Raw genomic sequence first — 22,693 nt, 5'->3', positions numbered from 1 at the left:
CCATCCTTCTGCTGCTTTGATTTGACATTCTTATTTCAGAGTGAGTGCTCACTTGGGTATTTATAGCTCCAGCTCTCACTCTCTCTCAGTGTATTATAAGATGCTTCACACTTGATCTAAGTGCACACATCCATATTACACACGTTGTTAGAATCACTGTCATTTCTCTTGTTCTAATCTATAAAACATAAACTCAAATAGTTTAAGACACTGATATATAAAAATCAAACAGATAACATTGAAAGTAGAGGACTCGTTTTAATATCCTTTCTCAGAAATACATCATTTAAACTATACAGTGCATATGCAATGAACCTATTTCACTTTAGCCTGCCCGCCTGGCCTGTTCACTTTTTCACTCACTCTCGTCACAATTTGTGCTTGAACATCCCTTGCCTAAGCTAATAAAAGTGTTTATGTAGTGTAATGAAATGTGTTCAATTCCAATGAAACATACAAATCTATTTTTTTCTTTAAAGTAATTACTGTAAACAGAATCAGAATACAATTTATTGCCAAGTACTTTTTCACTTACAAGGAATTTGCCTTGGTGAAATATAAATAAAGTAGAGTACTGAATATGAATATTACAATAAAAATATGTAAAAGACACTATAACTTAAAGAATATTTACAATATAACTGTATTAGAATAAGAAAAGAAGGCCTCACAGTTTTGTGCAGGATGTGAAGAAATGTTGATGAGGTAATCATTTCTGTTTCACCTTGGTCCTTTCTTTTTTTATATAGGCTAACTGTTTCAATAAGTCTTTTCTTTCCTTTAGCTCTCGAATCGTTGCATCTAAACTGGATCAATTGGGCTGAACAAAGACCGTGCCAAAATATGTCACAGTGTAATCTGCAGTGTAATGGTCCACTGTTTCTCTCAGCCAACACACTCTAGAGGTGAGGTGAGGGGTTTCACTTTATGGTCAACAAGTTGCATCATTCTTCTGGTTGCATAAAGAGAGGACAGAAGAGAGGGAGAGAAGAAGGAGAGAAAGATGATCATGTGTTTTTGTCTGCCTTTCCAAGGATTCACAATCCACTCTGATCTATACGGTAGTCATTGTTTCAGAAACCAAATGCATCCAGATGCTCGTGGTGGTATTTCAGACGGGGTTAGTCTGTTTCAGCGGGATTATGAGGCTAAATGCACAACCCAGGTTAACAGGCACAACTGCATAGAGAATCACATATCTACTATTACTGTGAGTGTGTGATTTCGGACGTGTGTTCTTTGTCTGTGTGAGTGTGTGCGTGTGTGTGCGTGTGTGTTTGTGCGTGTGTGCGTGCGTCTGTGTGCGTGTGTGTGTAGAGCACAATTCTGGGTCAAAACTCTCCATCTGGGGATTCCACCCAGATGTTTCCAGCTGAATGTGGGTCAGATTCAATAAGAGGGCTGATTACGAAAGGATAAAAAAGGTTTTACTTGCACACAGCTTGAAAGACAGTGGTGTCATTTCATAGCAGACAGATAGGCAGTCGTGCAAAGTAACTAAGTACTCTACTAGATACAATCATGAGGTATTTTACCTTCCCTTGACTTCAATTTTATTGTACTTTTTACTTCTATTTCACTACATTTCTGAGAACATTATTTGTGACACTTTTTCAGAATCAGAATCATCAAATATTTTGACTTCGGGTTTAAGTCAATCTAGGCCTACTTGCACACTTGCTCAAGAACAGTTTCCAGGAAAGATAGGAATAGACATGCAGCTAAAAGCAAGGAGAACACAGTTACAGTAACATATAGGCTACTGTAACTAGCCGTATAACAAATGTCTATATACAAATCAAACTGTTAATGTGAAGATAGATAGATGAATAGATTGATAGATAGATAGATAGATAGATAGATAGATAGATAGATAGATAGATAGATAGATAGATAGATAGATAGATAGATAGATAGATAGATAGATAGATAGAAAGGCTATTTAGTCTTTCAGTTGATTGACAGACTCTAAACCAATAGGGACGAAGACTGGCTGTAGTGGGCGGGGTTTCCCTTGTACGGACATCCGTTGTTAAAATGTCTCCTTAACAACCGAACTGGGAGTCGGGCAGCAGAAGTTTTCGGTGGAGAAACGCCTCGTAAGTAGTTATGTATTCACCTCTATGTCACTTATTTGCTCTCGACAACACATTGTAACTCGTAATATTACGACGGTGGATTTAAAAAGAGCGGACTTTTGAGGCTTTTGAACCGGTAGCATCAGCTGTTTGCTATCAAACAAGCTAAGCTAATTAGCTAGCTAGTAAAACCTGGTTCGCTAGTTACCGTTACTAAGCTGATCATGCCTGGTCGAGTTTACAAACAAACCGTTATCTGTCGATATCGTCTGAAGGAGGAATAGCCATTTCTGGTGTCAACTACGACGACGTACTTGTTGTAGCTAGCTAGCAATTTAACCTCTTCCCCAGAGTCGTGTTACAAAGTGTTATTAACGTTAGCTAGCGTTAAGTTACACAGATGTGAGCTTGCTCTTAACTACTGGTCTGTCCGTGTCTATGCTTCACTATCACGCATTGTGTAACGTTAACTAGGGGGGTTAGCTAGTTTTTTTTTTTTTTTAACATGTTAAAAATGTCTTCTTTTTTTTTGCAGGAGTCGGAATGGCTGGGACTGGTGAGGGAAAGAAAGAGGAGGCCGACTACAAGAGACTGCACAGCTTCCCTCTCATCAGGGTAGGAGAGAAGCGGGACAGTGCCTCTGGGTACAGGACAAGAACATCCTAACTGCGGTTGGGAGCAGTCCATTCTGCAATGACAACATGAACATTACATTTTGATTGTATACCTTTGCTGTTTAGGCTGGGGTTTGGGTAGTTGTGGTGTATTAGTAGGCTGCAAATTAACTGTATATGCGTTGTGTTTGGGCAAGTGTCATTAAATATCGGTTTTAGTTTTACGTAACTGTATTTTTTTTTTTTGAGATGTAAGAAAACTTCCCAGTGAGACAAAGTGCTACGTTGTGTGCCGATTCAGTCACCAAAACATATGCAAGTTCACAATCAAAAAAAATAAATAAAGACAAAGTCAGGCAGGGGAATGTGGACCCTTATGATTTGTGTTTGTCTTCAGCATACGGACATGCCAGAGGAAATGAGGGTTGAGACCATGGAGCTTTGTGTTACAGCCTGTGAAAAATTTGCCACCAACAATGAGGTAAATGTATTATTAATTTGTGCTTTCCGTCTTTTTCGTTTTTGGGGTAGCTCCGTCAGAAATTGATATTTGCCATGCTGTGTCTATAGTTAAAAAAGTCTATATCCGTGACTTTCCACTTCCGGGATTGTTCCGGTGCTGCTGGAAATTCCGCACAATGTCCTTCTTTTCAGCCAGATGTTCGCTACCTTCCGCTTTCTTTGTTTTTGAATTTTAAACTCCGGTGGATGTATGAGGACTAGGGTTAACTGCTCCTCAGATCTCTGCAGGGTAAATCCAGACAGCTAGCTAGGCTGTCCAGTCCAGTCTGTCTTTCCTGTTGCACGACTAAAACAACTTTTGAACGTACACATGTTCCACCAAAACAAGTTCCTTCCCGAGGCTCTTTCACAGCAGCACCGGGGCTCTGTCGGGCGCTTAGCGCCGCCCATGACAATTGTGATTGGTTTAAAGACATGCCAATAAACCAGAGCACCGTTTTTCTCCCATTCCGAAATACTGTGTGGACTAGCCAGACCCTTCCTCCACAGCGCTGTGGAGGAAGGTCTGGCAATGCGAGACTAATAGTTAATGACATCTGTAAGGTAATTCAATCAAACTCTTAATAGATATATTGTCTCAGTATTTGGTTTCTTAAAAATGTAAGATGTAATTCCCTATATTAAGATCATATTTTTCATTGGTTGATGTTGATGTTAATTTGTCTACCTTATTTATTTATATATATATATTTTTTTTCTTCCTCGCTGTTTTCCCCCAGAGTGCAGCGAAGATGATCAAAGAGTCCATGGACAAGAAATTCGGCAGCTCATGGCACGTGGTGATCGGCGAAGGTTTTGGCTTTGAGGTCACGCACGAGGTGAAGAACCTGCTCTACATGTTCTTTGGAGGGAGTCTGGCCGTGTGTGTATGGAAGTGCTCGTAGCATCTCCTCGCTGTCCCTCCTCCCCTGTGACGTGGTCACGGGGCTGGGAATGAACATTTGTGTTGCGACAGGTCAGTTTGTCCACACTACCAGCCACTGTGGCACATAATAAACAATTATTTGGAGCTCTTGTCCAGTTTTAAAAAGTGTAGTTGGCAGGGAAAAATAGTTGAAAGGGAACTTTAAAGTGCGGCAGTCACTTTGGCTGGAAGGCATACAAAAATAGCTTTCTGCCTCGTCTGTCACTTGCCTTTTTCTCTTTTGTTTTCAACCCTCCGTCCGTCTCTGAAGCTGTATCCATGGTTCTAAACCTTTTGTGAGCGTGCATGTGCAAGTAAGTTCAACTTTTACAAACAATACAGCCAATCAGGGTCTCCAAAGTCCTTTTATCCTCATTCCTCTTCAGGGAGCACGTGTGTGTGTGTGTGAGTTTATACGTTTGTGTGTGCTGGACACACACTGTTTTTTGAAATGGCATTTCATCATCACCTTCCTCAGCAGTTTGTACAACAGTGAACTGTCCACACCATCCGTCACTTCTCACACCTTTCTCTCCAACCGCACTAATCTTTCAATACAATTTTTTTATTGAATGTAATATTTTTTATGTGTACATATTTTGAGGCGACTTGAAGAACTTCTTTTTAAAGATCAGTGTCATCTTCTTACAACTAAAGGCTCAGAGTCTCCTGAGCCAAACAACACTAAACCCGATCCACCTTTTCTCCCTCTAAAGGTGTTTGTAATAATCCCTAATAATATCACCGCACTGGGTGATATTTACAATGTGATTGTTTTCATGTTGATGACAGTTTTAATGATCCAGTGCAATGGACCATTTTGTGTGAATTGACTTGATTGTACAATAAACTCTGAAATGTGGTGAAATAGAAACCGTCGCCTTTCTTCTTCACAACATTGCTCAGCGGCTTAAGGGTTAAAGTTACATTTGTTACATTTCAGGCAAAGCATTTTAAGTTCATTTTATCATAAGCAAATGCAATTTGTATGACCACAATGGGGGAAATATAATAGCTACTGAACCAAGAGGGAGCAAATTGAAATGGGTAGAAGGGGTATGATTTGTTATGCAGTCATACAGACATTAGTGACTACACCAGCATTGCTAAGAGTCAAATGACGCAGTTGTCTCACGCATCAATAGATTTTGAATTTGAATGCTTGGTTTTAAATTGTAAGAAAAGAGTAAAAGTATATGCAGGAAGAACATGCCAGTAGCTGTTTTACAGCTTTTTATTTTATTTTATTTTTTTATATTTTATTTTAATATGAGACACAAGAAACAAGAAACCATAAGCGATACAAGACATGAAGAGACAGTCGCATAAAGGAAAAAAAAAAGATATATATATATATATATATATATATATATATATATATATATATATATATATATATATATATATATATATATATATATATATATATATATATATATATATAAGAATTAAACAGGAGGAGACAAAGGTGTTTCCAAAAAATAGTTTATTCTTTATTAGTATTAAGGAAAAAGAAAAAAGCTAAATAATGGAATGTCAGGGTCTTGTCAGAGGGGATGATGAAGACTGGATGTTGGGTTTCCCTGAGAAACTGGAGTAAGTTGTGTCCTTTTGACATATTTCTGGAAAAAGTTTTTCAAACTCCCAGTTTTTCTTAAACGTCTATGTAGAGTTCCTTAATAAAACCAACCGTTCTCAATTTCACTCGGCTAGTTCTGCTGTGTGCTTGAATTAAACTTTATTTCAGGCATTACATGATAGTTAAAATTAGCAAATCAAAGATTAGGATGATGTAGAGATATTGCAATAATTAATATACAGTAAATAAGTGACTCATAAGTTAGCTGCCAAAGGATGTTTTCGATAGAATATTTCAAGGGAATAAACATTATTAGCAGATAGACATAACAAACAAAACTTGACCAGGTGAAATTACCTTCATTTGCTGCATCTATACATATGTAAACTTATATGTACTTTATTTACTCATTGCAACACTATTGTTAAAGTGCTCATATTATGCTAATTTCCAGGTTCATAATTGTATTTAGAGGCTATATCAGAATAGGTTGACATGGTTTAATTTTCAAAAAACACCATATTTTTGTTGTACTGGACTTTGCTGGAGCTCCTCTTTTCACCCTGTGTGTTGAGCTCTCTGTTTTAGCTACAGAGTGAGACATCACACTTCTGTTCCATCTTTGTTGGGAGTCGCACATGCTCAGTACCTAGGTAAGGACTACTAGCCAGTCAGAAGCAGAGTATGAGGGCGTGCCACGCTAGCAGCTAGGCGAGCATTAGAACGTGTGTTACAAAGTGACCACGTTTGTCTCTGAAGTAAAGGCTGGACTACAGTAGAGCTGTTTGGAGCAGTTTGTGAACAGTGTTTTCTGTTGGAGATGGTAAGTCCCTTTGGGGTGGACTTTGGGCTTTTTCACTTTGTAAACCTATAACGTGCACAAAAAAGATATATAACACAATAAAGGAAAGGGGGAAAGCCAAAAAGCATAATATGAGCACTCTAAGTCTCAGCAATGTTTTTTTGTGATTGTTGCGAGCAAAAATCCTTGATTATGCGGCACGTTTTCTTAAAAATTGCTATGGAATATGCGGGATATTTATGCAATTTTATGCAATGAAATTGCGGGCACTTGCTAAAATTGCGGGGACTTGAAAATGGCTGCTCTTGTGTGAAGTAAATGCAAAATTTTTCCACTTTCTGCTAAGATATATGTGACTTTTGCAATGAAAATGCGGGGATTATGAAATCATGCAAGCCCTGCATATTTTGCGCAGAAATTGGCAATTTATGCGGTGAAAGTGCGCGTATTTGAAAAAATGCGTCCCCCGCATAAATATGCGGACTTTGGCTGATTATGCATTGAATTATGCGATCGCATAATCGCGTTTTTCTGGAGGGACTGCAATATGTGCTTTCCTATGAGCAAGTCATGTGCACTGATACACACGAACTGGTAAAAACAGCTGATATGCAACAGATCAATAAAACATGTACACTTACTTTTCGAGCACAGAAATGGTACATTAAGAGTTTATTCTTCATGGAATAGTGCACAGCTCTTAATATTGGTAATGCAGATTTTAGGATGTGAAAGAATTATGTGACACTTGCTCTGCCTAAGCGAGCGATTACGTGATGTAATAAGCTGCTCCTGTTGCACCATGACAGCGCAGAGGGCATTTTGACCCAGTAGTGGATGGAGGGAGGCCGTCATTATTGACAAAGTTGCAGAGTCTGGCAACTTCCATCTCAGCATTTGTGTACCCAAAACACCATGACCCTGGATCAGGTCACACTGCCCTCTGGCCTCATAAATAATAAGACACCTCTCGTCAACTTGCTTTCTCACCATGTCCCTTCTGTTCACACTCTTGTTTCCAACACCTCTTCCTGTGCAGAAATAGTAAGAATTAGCTGTGTCACCTGAGGGCTAAGCCACACATTGAGCTATCCAAATTAGAAACATAAGTAATTTTACGTGCATATATTCTGCTTATTAGTTATACTGTATCGGTGAATTTCACATCTACCAGATGTTTGATATATAATTAGGGTTGGGTACTGACACCCAGTGCTACTGCTGCACCGGTGCCTTAACGACCGGAATCTATCGGACCGAATAGCAACGCAGATTTCGGGGGCCTCATTTCTGTGCCACTTAAGTGCCTGCGCTGCTCTCTGATGCTCCCGAAATGGACAAGGCAACAGAGGCATCGCTGCATTGTCGTTTAGCAGTAAACCAGCAATTTATGTTTATCAGTGTTTTTTGCCCCCAACGGTGCCTTCCAGGCAGCACTGCCTGGAAGGCACCGTTGGGAGGCACTGGTTATGGTTAGGTTTGGGTTAAAACTAAAACAGTGAGTTGGTCCCCAAGGCACTGGCAGGGGTTAGGTTTGGTTTAAGGTTAAGGTTAGGGTTAGGTGCCTTGAAGGCAGCGGTCACAGCGCTGCCTGGAAGGAGCAGTTGGGGGCAAAAAACATCGAGCATTATAACGTGTGTTACAAAGTGACGCACATTCATTATGGAAGTAAAGGCTGGACTACAACAGAGCTGTTTGGAGCAGTTTGTGAACAGTGTTTTCTGTTGGAGATGGTAAGTCCCTTTGGGGTGGACTTTGGGCTTTTTCACTTTGTATACCTATAACATGCACAAAAAAGATATATAACACAATAAAGGAAAGGGGAAAAGCCAAAAAGCATAATATGAGCAATTTAAACATTTGATCATTTAACCCATTTTGCTCTTAGCATAGGACATTCATGAACCTTCTCCAGCTGGTTTGGTGTTGGGCTGTCTTCTCTGCTTCCTTCCAGGATGACCTTCTCTAGCTCTTCCTGGCTTTCTTTTCCCCTGTGGGTTCCATGTTCATTTCATTCATTTTTTTCATTTATTTATTCATTTATTTAACAGGGGCGATGCTCATTAATACACCGGGAAGCATCTGTAAATGAGCCAGATTTAGCTCAGTAGGCTAATTTTTTATCTGTTGTCCCTGGCCAGTTTGAAAATGGCAACCTAAAAAAATAAAAATGTAATACAATAAAATGACAATACAGTCAACATATAAAAGCAACATACACAGACCAACATAAAAAAAAGAAAACAGACGATGCACAACAACAAGTAACAAACACAACACATCATCATACAACAAGCAACCTGACAAAACAAACCTGCAGGCAGGCAGCAAAAGTCAACCGGCAGTCAGCAACCTAATGTGCACATATCTGGTTATCAATAAGCCCATCCTTCTGACCAGTAAAATAACAATAACTATTTACTTTAGACTTAAGGTTAAGGTCTGTCTGGTTGTGCTGGAGGGTGGTTTCCTCCGGGTGTGCCCAATCCAGCCCTATTTCCTGCGTTTGATTTGTGTTTTTGAATTGGTTCTTGTTTATTGATTAGCCAGAGCTCTTCTTGAGTTCCTGCGTTTGGCCACTAGATTCCCAGGATGTTTTGGAAGCATCTGCATGAACGTTTGAAGTTTATTTCTTGTTGCTTCTAGTGCTTCTCCATGTGTCTGCCCCGTAAAATAAAACTGATTTGACATTTGAGTTGAAGATGCCGATTTTATTTTTCGTGGAGATGTGTTTTTGAACTCCATATTTAAGTTTCTTTTTTGGGGCATTTTCGGCCTTTATTTTTACAGGACAGCTGAAGACATGAAAGGGGAGAGAGAGAGAGAGAGGGGGAATGACATGCAGCAAAGGGGCACAGGTCAGAGTCGAACCCCCGGCCTGCTGCGTCGAGGAATAAACCTCTATATATGGGCGCCCGCTCTACCAACTGAGCTATACGGGCGCCCAAGCTCCATATTTTTAAAGAATTAATCATAATCCTCTGCTTATGGTCTTCAATCGGGGACACTGCATGAATGCAGTAAAGTACCTACTCTGAGCCCAAAGGACCCGAGCTGTTCATGAGTTGTTCTTGTCTTTTATGCACAACATACTATTTTCTTTTTTTAGCTTTTAGTATCTTTATTTTAGTACATCCTGTCTCAGTGGTCTTTGTTTGAAAAAGAAAACATTTAAAGAATGTGCCAGAGTAGTTACTCAACGTTTTTTACTAAAGGTAAGTAATGATTCATTTGAAAGCTTTCTGTAAACACTGACTGGTGCTCTCTCTGTCCTTGTGATGTTGCCAGAGAGTTCTTAAAAGGAGAACAAAAAAAATCCATTAATGGTATTTTTTTGCTATTGAGAAACAATCCAGGTTTGAGAACAATTGGCTTACAAGTCTTTGGCATTTCTCCATCCCATAAACATCTACCCTTAGTGACTGATATTGATTTGACCGAGATACATCTGGATTTTTGTGGATTTCTTCCAATATAATACACTGATAACTTTCACCCAGATTCAGCTGGTTGGCTTACTTAATGTGGAGGAGCCTGCACCTTTTGCAGTTATTCTAACCACCCCGCAGTGACTAATGCGGTGGGTCTTGTGTCAGTAAACATGGCTCCACCCTGTGATGCATCTCATTCATTATTCATCTCAGACGCTCTTTATATATCTCCTCCCTCTCCCTGTGTCTCCTCCACGTTGTTAAATATTAATACAAAGAGCCACAGAGTCACACGAAAGGCTCTGCTGGTTCGCTCGGTCTCAACACTGAAATGCTCTGCCCCGGGTCACAAAGCAAGGCACACTGTCCTGCATTAGGCCCGCACAAACTTTCAGTGACGTCAGGGACACATTACCACAAGAGGGAAATATTAAAGTGCTCATATTATGCTCATTTTCAGGTTCATAATTGTATTTAGAGGTTTTATCAGAATAGGTTTACATGGTTTAATTTTCCAAAAAACACCATGTTTTTGTTGTACTGCACATTGCTGCAGCTCCTCTTTTCACCCTGTGTGTTGAGCTGTGTGTTGAGCTCTCTGTTTTAGCTACAGAGTGAGGCATCGTGCTTCTATTGCATCTTTGTTGGGAGTCGCACATGCACAGTAGCTATAAGGACTACTAGCCAGTCAGAAGCAGAGTATGAGGGCGTGCCACGCTAGCAGCTAGGCGAGCATTATAGCGTGTTACAAAGTGACCACGTTTGTCTCTGAAGTAAAGGCTGGACTACAACAGAGCTGTTTGGAGCAGTTTGTGAACAGTGTTTTCTGTTGGAAATGGTAAGTCCCTTTGGGGTGGACTTTGGGTTTTTTCACTTTGTAAACCTATAAGGTGCACAAAAAATTATAAATAACACAATAAAGGAAAGGGAAAAAGCCAAAAAGCATAATATGAGCACTTTAAATGTAATGCGTACCTTTCCCCAAAATCCCAACAACAAATCCCACATGGGCGACCGGCATCTTCTGGTTTTTTGGTTGTTGCTGTGGTGTCGCAGCGAAAATACAAAACAATGTATAAAAGAACAGTGTAATTATTACTTTGTAAAAAAAAAGATCTAAACTTTTTTAGGTCCAAAATTGAACCAGTGGTGGCTGCTAGGACAGCAACAACAGGTAGTAGAAAAGTGTATTTTATTAATGTGGAAATACTAATCGATTAGAACGTTAACTGTTGATGTTGGACTTCAAACAGTTTTCGGCCGTCACACTGCGTTCTCAATCAAAGCATCTCTGTGTTGGAAAACGCTCAGTGCTGTATCTTAGCAACCTCCTTACCCTCCTGCAACGATGGGTGGAAGGTTGGAGCCTCCTCGTGTGTGTGTGTGTGTGTGTGTGTGTGTGTGTGTGTGTGTGTGTGTGTGTGTGTGTGTGTGTGTGTGTGTCTGTGTGTGTGTGTGTGTGTGTGTGTGTGTGTGTGTGTGTGTGTGTGTGTGTGTCACAGGAGGTAAAAGAATGAAGGCATCTGGGGTTGAAAATGTAGTGACTGACAACTAACAGAATTCAATAGCTGGTTCTTAAAAACGAGACTTAGTGATAGAGAGAAAGTGTTTTTCGGGAGTTTAGAGATGGAAATTTTACAGAACAGTCACCCAAGGATACAGAGAGTTAGAGAGGAGTAGAGCAAGAGAAGAGAGAGTCGGGCAGCTGGAGACGCAGGGCGACAGAGGACAGCAAAAGAGAGCGAGATTAATTTTTCATCTGACCGTCGCTTGTGTTTTTTTTTATTTTATTTTTTATCGAGACATGAGAAACAATCCAATATTAATATGAATGTGTTTGTGTGTCTTTCTGCAAGTGCGTGCGTGAGGCAACTCGCATTTTCTACCGTCCGTAGCTGTGTTTCATTAGCTCGCTTCCAGACTGAGATCAAGGGGGCCATAAGTTCTGAGAAAATGGAGGAGGGTGGTGAAATGAAGTGAGAATAAAGAGGCAGGAGGAGATGAAAGATGAGTGTTGTGTGATGTGTGAGTCAAGCTTAAAATGGATTGTTTTTAATAAATCAGTGAGGGACACAGACAGAGAGAGAGTGCATTGGACAAAAAGTAAGACGCTTAGCAAAAACAAAAGGCCCAGAGGAAGAAAAACACATCAAAACATTGAAGGAAAGACGGTAGAGATGTCAGTGGTGATGCTGTTTGATTTCTCTCATCACGTCGCCAAAGGCTGAAGACATCCTTGAGAAGAATTTTCTTCACCCTTAGAATTAAGAAGAAGAAGAAGGAGAAAGAAATACTAATTACACCTAAGTAATGGCTCAGAGGGTCACAGAATATGTGCTCTTTAATTCTAAATGGTGCTGACAACCTTGGTTAAAAAATAGACGAGTTCCGCAAGCCTCTATGCTGAACAAGGATGCGGCCACAGATAAATAAGCAGGAGGGCCAAGCGCATACACATTTCAATTTAAAGTCCCAGTTTCTTGATTAATAGTAATAATGCAAACATAACAAAAGTTAAGTATTTTCTCATTGACTGACATCCATTAAAAATGTGTCCTACTGAGACGTTCTGGCGGCTAAAATAAACCACAGCCCCGTATATATCTTTGTGTGTGCTCTCTCCAGTCATAGAATTTTGTAGATTGACAGTCACTCGTCATAACTTATTGACAATAAACACCGAACGCATGCAGAAATATAATCTTCCTTCAGTCTCCGATGGCTTTCAATGCCACTGTTGTTTTCATGATGCTCCTTTCGTTAGTTTCGTTTGCACGTGGCTCATGTTGTAATCCCAAACATCCATTTTTAATGAGTGCTGATGAATAATAATAAAAACAAATATGACCACTTGCATGAATACAGGAATAAAGCTTGCACTAAGTCTGTTCAATACACTCTGTTAAGCTGATAGCGATGAGTCAGACTATCATTTTTAAGGAAGGTGGTCCTTTTCTTTGCTTACGACACATGCATTTTGATTACACTCTCTCAGATCTTTCACGTGAATTGCTCTGCGAGAACACACACTCATAAAGCCTAGAACATGTACTGTAGATACACACACACACGCTGACTTTAAAGAGTAATACTTCACAGAAACTGTGTATCCTGCGGGGCTCTCCATGAGGTCTGAGGTGCCTGAATCAAAGTCAAACACCGCACACACGCAGCATATGAAACATCAGTCTCGCCCACTGCCTGGTTATGAAGCCACTCTCACAGACTGCAGATCATTTACTGTTTATGCAAATGCCGTACATTTCCCCAATAACACACTGATTTAATGTTCCCTCTCTGCCTCTCTGTTTGTCTGTATTTGTCTTGCAGTTGTGGTTGCTCACAGAAAACTCTGTGTCGAAGCCAAAATGTGGTACAGCATTTACCGGACCAAACCAAAACTTTGAATTAACCTGTCTGAGGAAGTGCAACAGAAAGTGAAGATTTCAGCTCCAGTGATTATCTGCCCATAGAGGCAGAAGCAGAACTTATTACACTCGTACTCATATAGTAGCCAAGTTTTAATGATGTCAAAGAAACATCATTTTATCAAACCATCTGCAGCAATGCACAGTACAGATCATTTTGCTATCTGTATCCATTGCACGTTTAAGTTTGTGGATGAAGTAGCTCCTGATCTGAATGGTTTAACACAGTTCTGGCTGTCAATTTAAATCAGGCAAATTGCTGTGCCAATCGCGCCTATTTAGCATCAAATACACATTTACATGTAAGATGTAGAGTAGTATTTTTTTTTCTAAGATAGTGTTTTCTAAGTTTCAAAGTTTTCTCAAATGACCTTTGTACAAATGAAGTTGTGGAGGTGAGTAGCATTTTAAAAGATCTAATGCACTGACAAAAAGGACACACAAGACAAATACACTGGCAGAAAAAAAACGTTCACATGGAGAGTAAACACATTGATCCGTGTCCAGATCACTTTAACCTGGCATCCCTCCCTTCCTGTCTGAGCCCGGTAGCAGACCATACAGATACAGATAGAAACAACAGGGTACAGGCTGACTGGATACTGGATAGAGTCCTGTCTTATTCCACTGGGAAACAGCAGCAGCAGCAACGGGGTGACAGAAAGCATCTTAAAAGAAAATAAGCTGTAAGTAAGTTGCCTTTTGCCTCTCTTCATATGTAAGAGGATTTGTGCAGTGACTTCAGTGAGGTCATTTGAGAATGGGAACAAGTAGGAGCAGACCGACTTTTACTGTTTTAATTACAGTGTTGAAAGCTTACGTGATGCCTTTATCAAGGCCATGTTCTTCATTATGTCGGCTACAGCTTTGTTGATGCTGTTACTTTAATTCGCTTTTAATGCTCTACAGTGTAGATGAGAAAGTATATATGAGTATATATATACATATATGAATATATGAGAAAGTATATATGAGTACATGAGTATATGAGTATATATGAGTATATGAGAAAGTATATATGAGTACATGAGTATATATGAGTATATGAGAAAGTATTCTGTATTTGAGTATATATGAGTATATGAGAAAGTATACTGTATATGAGTATATGACAAAGTATATTATATATGAGTATATGAGAAAGTATACTGTATATGAGTATATATGAGTACATGAGTATATGAGAAAGTATATATGAGTACATGAGTATATATGATTATATGAGAAAGTATACTGTATATGAGTATATATGAGTATATGAGAACGTATACTGTATATCAGTATATATGAGTATATATGAGTATATATGAGTATATGAGAAAGTATATATGAGTATATGAGAAAGTATACTGTATATGAGTATATATGAGTATATGAGAATGTATACTGTATATCAGTATATATGAGTATATGAGAAAGTATACTGTATATGAGTATATATGAGTATATATAACACGTTTTTATAAATCTTTTCCACCACATTGACTTAGGCTCTCCTTCCCTTCGGTGTTCACCCTGCTCTCAGGAGCATGATGTTGCGTATGCGCTGTCGCTCCAGGACAATCTGTCTGTCCTTGGCCTTCATCACCATTTCCCTCCACCTCCTCCTGGCGCTTGTCTCTCTTCCCATTCACCACCAGTCCTGTGACCCCCCACTGCCACCCAGGACACACATCCTGAGAGACCTGGCACACACCAACTACACCACTGTGGGGATCAGGGGTTTAGCTGAGCCACCAACCGATACCACACAAAGATATTCTTCCAAGAAAGATGCCAATAAGGATGCTAAAGGTCACATGCAAACACACTCTGGCGTGGGCTTATCAGTGAAAGAAGGTAAATATGCCTCAGTGGACATGCCAGTCAATGTGGGTCGCTATGGCACCAACCGAGCTGAATCTGTGGAGTCCGGGCTGACAAAGCTGGAGGCGCTGTTTGACCATCCTCTTTACAATATGCCCGCCCCTCCTATCCCTGAGGAGGACTGGCTGTTGAAAGTGCAACCAAAGGCCAAGGCCAGTGAGAAGAGCTCCCAGATGTGGTCAGTGATTTTACGTGACATCATCTCTTCACATCACACACACACACACACACACACACACACACACACACACACACACACACACACACACACACACACACACACACACACACACACACACACACACACACACACACACACACACACACACACACACACACACACACTTATTTTGACACCCAATATATTAGGTGGAAAAACAACACAAATCCAAAGCAAGTTAAATCTATAAGCTAAATGTATGTATCCTATGTGATAATATCTGGTAACATTACACTTGGTTTCGTTGCATATTCCTCTGAAATACAAATGCATGTATGTTAGATGCAATATTTTTACCAGATGGGTCAGACTGCAGGGAGCAGACATGATCTCCTCTTGTTTTTTACAATGCTGCTGCTATAGGTTTCTGTGGTGTCTCTGCAGTTATACGTACAGAGCTACTGTATATTGTCGGTTAATTTCTTGGAATGAACCTTGGAATACTTTTTATTTATTTTTTATTTTTACTTTCTACTTTCCTCCTCAACAGAATCCATACTGTAGTCTTTACAGACATTTTTGGTTTCTATTATATCTGCAACTAACAATTTTTTTGTTGTTGTGATTTTTAGTGTCAGTTATTGTTTCCATTCAGTAATTATATTTCCCATCTGTAACAGTAAATAATAGTGTAAATAGTAAGATAATTCCAATCACAATAGGGAAGAATCTAAAATGGCAACAGTCCAAAACCTAAAGAGATTCGGTTTTAAATGACATAAAAAAGCTTCACATATGGAAGCTTTAGAAGGCGATTTCCCTTGATACGTGACTTAATCATTAAAGTGCTCATATTATGCTCATTTTCAGGTTCATAATTGTATTTAGAGGTTTTATCAGAATAGGTTTACATGGTTTAATTTTCAAAAAACACTATATTTTGTTGTACTGCACATTGCTGCAGCTGCTCTTTTCACCCTGTGTGTTGAGCTCTCTGTTTTAGCTACAGAGTGAGGCATCTCACTTCTGTTCATCTTTGTTGGGAGTCGCACATGCGCAGTAGCTAGGTAAGGACTACTAGCCAGTCAGAAGCAGAGTATGAGGGCGTGCCATGCTAGCAGCTAGGCGAGCATTATGACATGTGTTACAAAGTGACGCACGTTTGTTGTTGGAGATGGTAAGGCCCTTTGGGGTGGTCTTTGGGCTTTTTCACTTTGTAAACCTATAACATGCACAAAAAAGATATATAGCACAATAAAGGAAAGGGAAAAAGACAAAAAGAATAATATGAGCACTAACTTATTTTCTTAGTAATGCTTCTGGACAAATCATCAGTTCTTTGTCTAGCCAAGCCATTTCAGGTGCCAGTCTCTGAGAGGATAAATGTAATAAATGGACTGTTTTTATATAGCGCTTTTCTAGTCTTAACGACTACTCAAAGCGCTTTAACATAGTACAGGAACCATTCACCATTCACACACATTCTTACACTGTGGCCGAGGCTGCCGTACAAGGTGCCACCTGCTCATCAGATAAACATTCACACACAATTACACTCCGATGGCACAGCATCGGGGGCAAATCGGGGTTCAGTGTCTTGCCCAAGGACACTTCGGCATGGAACTGCAGGGCCAGGGATCGAACCACCAACCTTCCGATTGGCAGGCGACCTCTCTACCACTTAGCATCAAGCTGACACACTCTACTTCATCCCGTTTTCCTCCTCAACCTCCCACCCCATCACTCACTCTCCCCTCCTTCTCTTTCCAGGGTGAGTGCGAGCCAGGCAGACTACGTGGACGGCCAGTGGAACAGCAGCAGTAACAGCCACCCTCCTTGGCTGCGTTTCCACCTGGGCATCTCCCGCTGGCAGCTGTACCCCCATCGTGACCCCAACATGGAGCTGCTGACCAAGCAGCTCGCCACGCACCGCGTTGTCAGCGCAGGTGTGACACAAAACGTCTGAGCTGTGTTTTCAGTTTAGTGATATTTCTTTTTTTGTATTCGTTCAAAAGTTTTAGTGATCAGTGTGTTGTTGGTGTCAGCACAGATCCTGACACCAACAACACATTGATCATGTATAAAAGCGCATTGTTTTTCGTGCAGAGGAGAGAAGGATCTGAGGCAGTTAAGAAGGTCACTCAATTATCGATCAGTGTGTAAACGACTTTTGTAGGACTGCAGCCGGCAGAACAACATGCTATCTTAATAAGTAGATCATTTTTTCATTTTTACCTAAACTAATTCTACCCGAAACCTGTCGAGGTGAAGGTGGGTGGGCTTCAGGAAAGGAGAGGGGGAAATAAAAAGGAGGGTTGTTGTGATTGTGTGACACCTGAGGTTTAGGGTTAGACTTTCAAAGGTGGATTCACTTTGAAGTTCCCCTGAAATGAAAGCTACAGTGAAGCTTTGAAGGGCCTTGGAGTGCTCGGCAGAGGATGGATTGGAAAAAATACGAGCCAGTGACCATGAAGTAAACACATCGGTATCAATCGATCAAGCTGTTTCCTCCACACTAACTTCGTTTCACTCTGAGTGTGCCACTAGATAATAGATTAGATATTAGGCTTGGGTTAGAAAGTTGATACATTGTTTTGTTTTTTAAAGATTCTGTTTTGGGCATTTTTAGGCCAGCTAAGGACAGGACAGCTGAAGAAATTAAAGGGTAGAGAGACTTGGAATGACATGCAGCAAAGGGCCGCAGGTCAGAGTCGAACCCCTGGCCTGCTGTGTTAAGAAGGAAATCTCTATATACGGGCGCCCACTCTACCAACTGAGCTATCCAGGCACGCGAAGTTGATACATTTACTTTTAATGAAAGTGTGTATCTGAATAACAGCAACTGTGGCCACAAGTGCAAGTTACTGGCTAAGGATTCATGTCAAAACATAGTGTAAGTGTAACAGTACCACACAGTACTGTAGATAATAATCATAAAGTCAGCAAACTCACTCAGTAATGTTTAACAGCTATTCTATCTATCTATTTATTATAATAGAATAATTACAATAATTGCGAAAACATAAACCTGATCGGTACAGCGCCATCTTTAGGTCAGTGAGTAACGTTTTATGTGCATGAGTAGTGTGGGGAATTTGCATCCCACCTGCTAATTTTGGTGACTTCTGTTCAAGAAGAAGAATAAATTGAAGAAAGAAAAAAATGGGTCTCCAGCAGCGAGCTGCGCTTCTTGGACCCCTTTGAATTACACTGAGCAAGGATGCGTTTTCATTTTGTATGCGAATTCAACTTTTAATTTGTAGGGGAGAAAGAATGTGTTATTTCGTCTTTCAAAAGAGACATAGCCTTGCTTTACCAAGCAGAGGCATAAATATGTGCATGGAGGGCAGGTTTTTCTTACCTTATTTTGGCTGGCATGTGGTTAGTTAATGTTGAGTTTATTTTTATACACCAAATCATCAGCAAGTCAAATTCCTTATATGTGAAAACATACTTTGCAATAAGCAGTTTCTGATTCTGAACCTTCACTCAACATTGTCAAACTACGCATAATTTGAAAGCACAAGGCCTTATATTCCATCTGTGTGAATAATTTTAGGATTGCTATTTCACATACAAAACAATGGAATTGTTAAGTTCTCATAACGTTTTTTAATCATATACTATTATATAAATTTGGTTCACCATCACTCATGTTAATTCTGACATTCTGAAGTTTCTTAGATGTAAACTCTAGAGTAGCCTTTCAGAGAAGACCAGGTTTGTGTCTATAAGCTCAGTGTAACAGTGACTAAAATCAAAAGAGTTCAAGTACAGTAACCATGTGCACTTAAAGTAGTGCTTGATAAGATGTTGTGGCTTGGTCTTCTTGACTCCTTAGATATAAAGACATTGAAAGAAGTCCAAAAAAGGAAAAACAACACTTAAAAAAGATATAAATTGATCTGATATACAGGAGCATAGGTACATCCTTCTGTCTTATTGTTCGTAATGCTTCTGGGCACCCACATCTCACGTGGTAAACCAACATAAACTCTAATAAAAAAAATAAAGGCACAACAGTGGCTTTACTTCCTAAGGCCACTCCAGAAAGTCAACCTGCCACTAAAGCTGCTATTGCGCTTCTACACCGGCTCCATAGAGTGTCCTGACACATGGGATCCTGGTGTGATATGGCAACAGTTCTGTGGCTGACATGAAAGCTCTGCAGAGAGAATCATCAACACAGCCCAGACGGGGCTGCCCTGGAAGACAGATAGCTCCTAAAGGACCCGTCTCACCCTGCCCATCACTTGTTTGCCCTTATGCCTTCAGGAAAGTGCTACAGGTCCATCAAAGTGCACACCACCAGGCAAACAACAGTTTCTGCCCTTAGGCCATCACAACACTGAACTTTGCACTGAAAGCAACCCCCCTCCCCCCCCCCATACACAATATTTATACTTTACACTACCATCCCTTTGTGTATATATGTATATACTATTCTGTGTAATATCTTACTCATATGGGTGCATAAGTAGAACTACTGTGAATGGATGTGTGTATGTGTGTGACAGTGTGTGCACGTGAATGTATGAACAGATTTTTACTCCTTTACTGTTTTTTATTATTATTTTACACTAGTACATTTTTTGAGCTCCACTCAGGCAATGCCTGAATTTTGTTGTACAAAATTCACAGTTACCCACAGCCACATTGTGGTGAACAGCAGTTCGTCTACAAATAATTCACTTCCAAATTGAGTTTCATGATCAATCAAAAAAAAAAAAACACCCTGCGCCAGTAGATCAGAATTTAACTGGCCCCTTGTATATTCTTACTGGCCTGGATTAAAAAGGGGGGGGGGGGGATGCTTTTCTTTTAATCATATATACTTTACATACATTGTAATGGTTCTACCAAACAAATGTGAGTTCAGTAAATTTAGTAAAAAAGCACAATGACAATAAAGCAATACTAATAATACAGTGTATCACACCTACTGAAGGCTTGGTAGCGCAAATGGGAGTGAATGCAATTAATACCATAGATATAACACTGTTCATTTCTTTGATTAATACAATGTCCCAGTGAATATAGAAAAAAGGATGTGTGTGTCAGAGAGATGACACGGTGGTGTGGATTGGCTCCACAAACTGATGGAACCGTGTTATATATATTGGTGATGACGCACGTATTTTCTCTGTTACATTTGTGTGTGTGCGTGTGCCCTATTAATGGCCAATGTGTTAGGTCACAGCATGGTTGTGTTGTATGTGTGTATTCACTGTGTGCTCTGTTGCTATAGAAACATTCTCAGTACTGTTTTTCAGTGCAGAAGTCTGGGGGGACGCAACTGAAGCTGGTGATGTCATTTCCCAACTATGGACAAGCCCTGTTCAAACCCATGAAGTGAGTCCCAAGTGGCAAATCCAACACATTGCTCTTGTTGCAGAGAATGTATAACATCTAAGAAAGATTACATATTATTAGTTGTCTTGAAATGAATCCAATAAATCACCAGGGTAAATTGTAGATGAAGCAAAGAGAGGGGTTTTAAAGCATTAAGACAACGGATACATGTGTTGTCCAAGCACATATAGGACGATGTCTGATATTTCATATTCTCAAGTGCTGTTGGTAGATTTAATGGCAAACAGAAACCTCTACAGCCCAAGTGGGCTTACTGATTGCAAGTGAGCGAATAAAAGAGGCTTTCCTTGATGTAAATATGTAGTTAATGAATGTATGATGTGCTGCGGTTTGACTTTGCCTCTCCCTGGCAGGCAGGAGAGAGATGAAGAAACCAATTACAACTTCTATTACTTCTCAGACTTTGAGAGACACAATGCAGAAATCGCAGCTTTTCACCTTGACAGGTAGGGTACCAAGTCTCTCCCCCCCCAGGAAACTAAAGCACAACACTGCTAGAGTTTACACAATGACTGCAATGGTGGATGAAATGGCCACATAATGCATGCAAGATTGGTAACACAGTTTTATTTTCTTCTCCCTTCCCTCTTTGGTTTTCTCTTTCTGTGTGTCTGTCTCTCTGTCTATCCCACTTGTCTTTGTCTCCATCTCCCTACTTTTTTTTTTTTTTAACTCTCTCTGCAGGGTTTTGGGTTACAGGAGAATCCCACCGGTGGTAGGGAGGCTGGTGGATGTGGTCAAAGAGATCAAAGATGTCACCACCGACCGCAAGCTGGCCCGGACCTTTTTTACGTCCCCCGGTACTACCGCTCCCACAATCCTCTATTATTCATTTTCCCTGCTTAAAAAGCCCTTGTATGTCAACTGATTATGATTCTCTTTGAATGTTCTTCCTTTCTTCTAATTCTCTCTGGTCACCCACATCCTCTTTAATCTCAATTTTTCCTTTGTAATTTTTTTTCCCCACTGCTCCCCTCCTGACCGTCTCTCTGTGCGCCTGTGGCTCCCCCTAGTGGGAAATGTGTGCTTCTACGGCCAGTGCTCCTACTACTGTTCCACAGAGCACGCTGTGTGTGGCCGCCCCAGAGATCTCGAAGCCTCCTTGGCTGTCATGCTGCCTGATCTCTCCCTGGCGGTCCGCAGGACCTGGAGATCCCCCTGGAGACGCTCCTACAGCCGCAGCAAGCTGGCAAAGTTAGTGGGTGTAGGCTCTTATAGTCATAGAGGGAGTCAGTGTGCTGGATAGTGATAGTGATTCAACATATCACCTCAGCACGCCCCCAAAACTTAAACTCCTGTGAGACCATATAATGAAGAGGGCTCCTAAATGTTGTTTTTTTCGATCAACCTAATTTAGCTTTTCATGGGAGGTTATTGTTTATTCATCTTTCCCTTTAGGCTAGAGTTGCACTTGTGTTGCATTTAAAAAAAAAAATTTAATCATCATTATTAATGTCATACCACAGGCATTTTGAGATAGCCTACTAGCAGAGTTGCTGTACAGAAACTTACAAAAGACTTGGCAGTTACTAGCATCTACGCTGAGGCTATGTGTGGGTCAGATTTTGCCCAAAAATGTTGAATTGCTTTATGGCACAATATATAGGAGGATTGATCTGTGTTCAGAATTAACAAAACTTAAGCTCGGCAGAATGAGTGGAAAGTATATATCTATTGTTTTCACCAAAATGAAACAGAAACAAATGTAGCCCTAGCCCAAATTTTAGAAATAGTGAAATACAGAGGCTACCAGTCCTATCAAGCACATGTGATTGTGTTTAAGGCAATGATGCCAAAGAGTGAATCATGTCTGTCTGTCCTTCAGGTGGGAGTCAGAACCAGACTACTGTTCGACGGTGACAAAGACCCAGCCGTTCAACAAAGGCACAAGACTGGTGGACTTCATAGATTTGGTCATACTGGACTTCTTGATGAG

At 40.3% G+C, this 22,693-nt stretch overlaps 2 protein-coding genes across 8 annotated transcripts in view; both read left to right on the top strand.

Annotated features, from left to right (window-relative positions):
- Window positions 1-1,981: 1,981 nt before the first annotated feature.
- Window positions 1,982-4,992, top strand: LOC120560438 (dynein light chain 4, axonemal). 2 transcript variants are annotated; one of them, XM_039802959.1, is made up of 4 exons: window positions 1,982-2,099; window positions 2,614-2,693; window positions 3,090-3,173; window positions 3,934-4,992. In XM_039802959.1, the coding sequence occupies exons 2-4, from the start codon at window positions 2,622-2,624 to the stop codon at window positions 4,096-4,098; spliced, it is 321 nt and encodes a 106-aa protein (XP_039658893.1). In that variant the 5' UTR covers window positions 1,982-2,099; window positions 2,614-2,621; the 3' UTR covers window positions 4,099-4,992. The 2 variants fall into 2 exon arrangements, with proteins under 2 accessions (XP_039658893.1, XP_039658903.1); XM_039802969.1 differs by lacking the exon at window positions 1,982-2,099 and adding an exon at window positions 2,303-2,502.
- An 8,876-nt stretch (window positions 4,993-13,868) lies between these two features.
- Window positions 13,869-22,693, top strand: part of LOC120560419 (extracellular serine/threonine protein kinase FAM20C-like) — a 37,830-nt gene continuing 29,005 nt past the window's right edge. Inside the window, exons 1-8 of one of the 6 annotated variants that reach the window (XR_005639486.1) lie at window positions 13,869-14,044; window positions 14,849-15,402; window positions 17,155-17,330; window positions 20,658-20,736; window positions 21,111-21,203; window positions 21,442-21,557; window positions 21,771-21,951; window positions 22,583-22,692. Coding sequence is in view for 5 of the 6 variants with exons in the window: in XM_039802924.1 (XP_039658858.1) it covers window positions 14,888-15,402; window positions 17,155-17,330; window positions 20,658-20,736; window positions 21,111-21,203; window positions 21,442-21,557; window positions 21,771-21,951; window positions 22,583-22,692 (1,270 nt within the window). In the remaining variant the exon portion in view is untranslated. Of the gene's footprint in view, window positions 14,049-14,848; window positions 15,403-17,154; window positions 17,331-20,657; window positions 20,737-21,110; window positions 21,204-21,441; window positions 21,558-21,770; window positions 21,952-22,582; window position 22,693 lie in introns of all 6 variants that reach the window. The other 5 variants (XM_039802943.1, XM_039802924.1, XM_039802933.1 and 2 more) reach the window with 5 other exon arrangements.

Source organism: Perca fluviatilis, chromosome 1 (genome assembly GCF_010015445.1).
Source record: "Perca fluviatilis chromosome 1, GENO_Pfluv_1.0, whole genome shotgun sequence".
Lineage (NCBI taxonomy): Eukaryota > Metazoa > Chordata > Actinopteri > Perciformes > Percidae > Perca > Perca fluviatilis.
Note: the sequence above shows the minus strand (reverse complement) of the source record. Positions and strands in the feature narration are given on the sequence as shown.